Genomic DNA, 5521 nt, shown 5'->3' on the forward strand with positions numbered 1-5521 from the left:
ATCAGGCACAGCTTGGAATCAATGATCTCCGAAGTCTTTTCCAACCTGAACAATTCCGATTGACTGAGTCACAGAACCACGGAATATCCTGAGCGGGAAAGTACCCACAAAGCCCATCGAGTCCAGCTCCTCAACAATCCCAGCCTGGGCACCCCTGGCAGCGCTGTCCAAAGGCTCCTGGAGCTCTGGCAGCCTGGGGAATGTCCCCATTCCCTGGGGAGCCTGGGCAGTGCCAGCACCATCTGGGGGAACAACCTTGCCCTGATATCCCACCTGAACCTCCCTGGCACAGCTCCAGCCGCTCCCTGGGTGCTGTCGGTGGTCACCAGAGAAAAAAAGATCAATGCCTGGCCTTTCTCTTCCCTCACGAGAAAGTTTTAAGTGGGATAAGTCTCCCCTCCCTCCACCTGAACAGGCCAAGGTCTTTCAGCCGCCGCTCATAAGGCTTCCCCTCACCATTTCTGCAGCCATTCTTTTGTCGCTCACAGTTTAATATATTTCTTATATTGCAGTGGCCAACACTGCTCACAAACGTTCAAGTGAGGACGCACCAGCGCGGAGCGGCGCAGGGCAATCCCCTCCCTTGGGCGGCGGGTGGTGCTCTGTCAGATGCACGCTGATTTCCTCACTAAAACCACCTGCACCATAAGCTGAGGATGAATACGGCGGTGTCTTTCGCCATGGCAGCCTGAATACCGCTATGTCTTCCCTCATGGCAGGCTTTAATCACAGGGACAGGGAAGGAACCCGCTGTGCACACTCCGCCCTCACGGCGGGGTCCCGCCGCCATGTTAGGGGCGGAGCGCTCCCGGGGGCCGTCCCCGTCCGAAAACTCGCGAGACGCGCGCGCGCTCAGGGCGCGCCCCGCCCTTCCCCTTCCTCTGCGGCCGGCGCTCTGAGGTGAGGAGCCATGATCGTTTGGTCTCCGCCGTGGCCGCCGCCATCCGCTCCCATCCCGCCCCATCCCCGCCCCATCCCCGCCGGCACTGGCATCCCGGACACCGGGATCGCGGCGACATGCGCGGCGCCCGCGGTATTCCCCGGGATGGCGCGCGGGAGGGGGCGGGCGCGGATGCGGGGAAGGGACAGGCCTGAGAAAATTAATGGCTGCGATGATGACTTTCTTAGGACACCTTTGGATGTAACTATGAAAAGAACGCGTAATTCCTGAGCAGCTGCGGCAGTAAGGGGAGCATTCCTGCCTGCCATTGTTGGAAGTTTAATATGTTTTAATTGGTGTTTTTCAGCTAAGCTCTCAAGATGGTGCGCTACTCCCTGGATCCGGAGAACCCCACGAAATGTGAGTTGCTGTTCTAGGAGCGTTCGTGTGGGATTGCACAGAAGCCAGTGAGATTTTGATTCTAAAACTTGGTCTTTTCTCTGTTGCAGCATGCAAGTCACGGGGGTCTAACCTGCGTGTGCACTTCAAGGTAAGGGAGTGTGTGATTAGCAGGAATTTTAAATTCATTTGCTGTTTTACTTGGTTTTTTGTTAGTTTTTTGTTGTTGTTTTTTAAAACAAGCCCTGATTGGCTTGGATTGAAAGGGATTGTAAGGAAAATCTCCTTCCATAACCTCTGCCGTGGTTAGGGTCTGGGCTCCCGACCATCCTGGCCCTGAACACTTCAGGGATCCAGGGGCAGCCCCAGCTGCTCTGGGCACCCTCCCAGCCAGCAATTCCTTCCCAATATCCCATCTAAATCCTTTTTTTTAAAGAAGTGTCTTTTACAGTTCAGTCATTAAAGAAATCCTGTTAGCTGCTTGTAGTTGTCTCCATCCACAGAAAATAAGGAGTCTGGATCCTAAAATTGTCCTTAATAATTCAAGTAACAAAACTCAAGAGATAAACAGTTGGAGTGAATTTATCAGGCACTGGGCTAGTGTTTTGCATGAAATTTCTTTAATTTCTCTTTTTTTGGTTGTGTGGTGTTTGGCACAAGGGCCTCAGTTCCTCTGAAAAAGGCTGGGGTGCAGAAATTTATTCAGAAGTGCTATTTAATCACATTCAAATTAGAATTCAGCAAATCATATTCTGCTTAGTATTATACAAAGTTTTCACTTTGATTCTTTTTTTTATTATGAACAGGTAGGATTATAGTTAGAGCTGGCTTGCGCAATTAGTAAATTCTTTTTAGAAAACTGATCTTTTATCCTTAACTTTTTTTTTTGAGCCTTTTCTTCTCTTAAAATTCCTTCAGAGAGAGTAACATTGTTAACATGGCTTTTTAGTAAGAATTGATCCATCCAGATCTTGCTTTTTTAAATTAGTGGCCAAACAGAAAATAGAAAAAGTGTAAGTACTTAAATTACAATTTTATTAAGAGTAGCAAGTTTTCTGGTTAAATGTACCCACTGGGTTAAAAAAAAAAACAAACTGCTGGAGCTACAGATTCAGAGTAGCAGTCATACCAACAGTTAGAAGAGCAGGTAACAAAGAAAAAAAGTATTAATTACTTTTTATTCTTTGACTTAGGTCTTATTTTTTGGTAAGTGCTTCCTTTGTAGCCAAAAGAATTGTATCCAGGGAGGACAGAGGAGTGGTTGTGCTGATGCTGTCTCTTGGAAAGATTTGTTCAGAGCATCTTTTCTGTGCCTTGTGTTGGTAGAACACCCGAGAGACCGCGCAGGCCATCAAGGGCATGCACATTCGCAAGGCCACCAAGTACCTGAAGGATGTCACCCTGAAGAAGCAGTGTGTCCCCTTCCGGCGCTACAATGGCGGTGTCGGGAGGTGTGCCCAGGTAAGCTCCTGGGAAATGTGGCAAGGAGCGTTTGGCTGGGGGTGCTAAAGACAAAAAGGTGATGTAGGGATGGTGTGGACGTAGTCTGTCACTGCTGATGGTAAATTTGCAGTAAAACACAGAATCACAGGGTGGTTTTGGTTGAAAGGTACCTCAGAGCTCATCTCACTCCAATATCCTGCCATGAGGGGGGACACTTTCCACCAGAGCAGGTTGCTAAAAAGGAAGAAAAAAGTGGCTTTTAATTCCAGAAGATTCATCTGCTTGGAGTGTCTGCATCTAGTTGGCAGCATAAAGTCAAGGGATTATATTTTGTTTGGTTTGGTCCACAGCAAAATAGAATAGATTATAGTCCGTTCTAATCCATAAAATAGGATACTCAGCACGGGAAGGACATTGATCTGCTGTAGCCAGCCCAGAGGAGGCCATGCAGCTGCTGCCAGGGCTGGAGCCCCTCTGCTCTGGAGCCAGGCTGGGAGAGCTGGGGCTGCTCCCCTGCACAAGAGAAGGCTCCAGGGAGAGCTGAGAGCCCCTGGCAGGGCCTAAAGGGGCTCCAGGAGAGCTGCCCAGGGACTGGGGACAAGGCCTGCAGGGACAGCACCCAGGCAATGGCTTCCCAGTGCCAGAGGGCAGGCCCAGCTGGGATATTGGGAAGGAATTGCTGGCTGGGAGGGTGGGCAGGCCCTGGCACAGGGTGCCCAGAGCAGCTGGGGCTGCCCCTGGACATCCAGGCTGGACACTGGGGCTTGAAGCAACGTGGGACAGTGGAAGGTGTGTCACTGCCCATGACAGGGAGTGGGACTGGATGAGCTTTAGGGTCTCCTCCAACCCAAACCATTCTGTGATAATGGCAAGTTAAAGGTGTATAAAAGGTAACTTAAATTGCTTTGTACCTGGCCAAAAGCAGGATTCTCATTGTGGTTCTCCAATTCCAGGCCAAGCAGTGGGGCTGGACACAGGGTCGCTGGCCCAAGAAGAGCGCAGAGTTCTTGCTGCACATGCTGAAGAATGCGGAGAGCAACGCTGAGCTCAAGGTTTGTGTTACTGAGCACAAAGTGGTGGTGTCACTCAGCACCTGTTTCTTGGGTGTCACTGACCTGGAGAGCCACTTGAAACCTGCTTTGTCCACAAAACTGAATCGTGTGGAGGCTTTGGTGCTGCTCCCTATTTGAAGCAGGCTACCTGTGTCCTTCAAGTTAAAATGGCAGCAACAGTTTTTCACAGGGAAAAACTAAATTAAAAACTTTTCACACAAAAGGGTTGTTCAGATCTTTAAGAATCTGAAACTGAATTCTGCAGACTCTTGGTCAGTTGCTGTCTTTGTTAAAGTGCTTAATTTGGTAGCTTTGTTGACAGTGTTGGAGTAATAGGTGACTCCTTTCAGTAACCGTGAAATAACCATAGACTGAGCCATCAGCATCATTTTAAGTTACTTGTGGTGTGTGCAGGGTGGTCTTTATGATTTTTAAATGGCACTTGTTTGGTAAGTCCTCATCTCCATGACAGTGCCAAGCTCAGCAGTTCCATTGGCAGATCCTTGGACAATCCTCAGCTCCATGGCATCACCAAGCTTGGCTGTGTCAGTGATGAATCCTTGGAAAACAGTGCCATGACACCACAAGGCCTGCCTGTGTTAGTGGTAAATCCTTGGAAAACCATCAGCTCCATGATGACACCAAGCTGGGGTGTTTCACTGACCAGCAGTGGTGTCTGGGATGATTACTCATGTTTTCACTGTGGAGATGAATTATTTAAAGATGAGAATGGGTCACAAGATGTTCTTGCTTGCCAGGGTCTCGATGTGGACTCCCTGGTCATTGAGCACATCCAGGTGAACAAGGCTCCCAAGATGCGGCGGCGCACGTACCGGGCACATGGCAGGATCAACCCCTACATGAGCTCCCCGTGCCACATCGAGATGATCCTCACGGAGAAGGAGCAGATCGTGCCCAAGCCAGAGGAGGAAGTTGCCCAGAAGAAGAAGGTACTGTGTGTCATGTGTCCTGTTCCTGTAACACTGTTGGGAGAGCCAGGGGTCTGGCAGAGAGAGGGGTTGCTGTGATGACTATCTTAGGACACCTTTGGAATTCCCATGAAAAAAAGTAATTTGTTTCTGAGCAACCCCAAGCACTTGACAACCCTGAGAACCATTTTTTAATTGCACAGAGGGTTTGTTCTTTCCTCCCTCAAAGCAGCTACAGCATTCCCAGCCTGTGTGAATGAACCCTGGGTGTGTGCAATGAAAAAAGTTAAATTTGGAGCCTACAAGCAATGTAGTGCTTGCAGGGATTCCTGATCCTGTGCAGGTGTGATGAGTGTATCATTTGTGAGGGAATTCCTGACAGTTCATAGCATGTGTAAAAGATAATTTTGTGATGTTTTGGGAAGACTCATTTCACCATTTTCTTCTTTCTGTGTTTGTTTCCCAGATCTCCCAGAAGAAGCTGAAGAAGCAAAAGCTAATGGCTCGGGAGTAAATCTGCATGGACAGATGTACATAAATAAAACTTTAAAGTTTGGATTGATTGTGTTGCTCTGCTCTAAGTTCTGACCTGGTGCTGTGCATTTCTGTGGGACAGGGGCAGTGAATATTATAAATATTATAGAATCATAGAATGGTTTGGCTGGGATTTTTAAGGGCATCCAGTGCCACCCCTGCCATGGCAGGGACACCTTCCAGTGTCCCAGGCTGCTGCAAGCCCTGTCCAGCCTGGCCTTGGACACTGCAGGGATCCAGGGGCAGCCCCAGCTGCTCTGGGCACCCTGTGCCAGGGCCTGCCC

General features: G+C 49.2%; 1 protein-coding gene and 2 non-coding genes across 3 annotated transcripts; all 3 read left to right on the forward strand.

Annotated features, from left to right (window-relative positions):
* Window positions 1-821: 821 nt before the first annotated feature.
* Window positions 822-5265, forward strand: RPL17 (ribosomal protein L17). The gene is made up of 7 exons (XM_015615560.2): window positions 822-900; window positions 1248-1300; window positions 1390-1430; window positions 2606-2740; window positions 3676-3774; window positions 4533-4724; window positions 5170-5265. The coding sequence occupies exons 2-7, from the start codon at window positions 1261-1263 to the stop codon at window positions 5215-5217; spliced, it is 555 nt and encodes a 184-aa protein (XP_015471046.1). The 5' UTR covers window positions 822-900; window positions 1248-1260; the 3' UTR covers window positions 5218-5265.
* LOC117243747 lies at window positions 1108-1176 on the forward strand. The gene has a single exon (XR_004495622.1). It is a non-coding gene; the product is annotated as a small nucleolar RNA SNORD58 (small nucleolar RNA).
* Window positions 4794-4862, forward strand: LOC117243743. Its single transcript, XR_004495618.1, has one exon. It is a non-coding gene; the product is annotated as a small nucleolar RNA SNORD58 (small nucleolar RNA).
* Window positions 5266-5521: the final 256 nt, after the last annotated feature.

This window comes from Parus major, chromosome Z (assembly GCF_001522545.3).
Source record: "Parus major isolate Abel chromosome Z, Parus_major1.1, whole genome shotgun sequence".
NCBI lineage: Eukaryota > Metazoa > Chordata > Aves > Passeriformes > Paridae > Parus > Parus major.

What these genes read in the sequence shown, in the direction of transcription:
- RPL17 (XM_015615560.2), top strand. Translation starts at nt 1,261, where the DNA reads ATGGTGCGCTACTCCCTGGATCCGGAGAACCCCACGAAAT. An exon ending in GTGTCGGGAGGTGTGCCCAG is followed by an intron (nt 2,741 to 3,675) that starts GTAAGCTCCTGG and finishes CTCCAATTCCAG; the next exon opens with GCCAAGCAGTGGGGCTGGAC. An exon ending in AAGTTGCCCAGAAGAAGAAG is followed by an intron (nt 4,725 to 5,169) that starts GTACTGTGTGTC and finishes TTTGTTTCCCAG; the next exon opens with ATCTCCCAGAAGAAGCTGAA.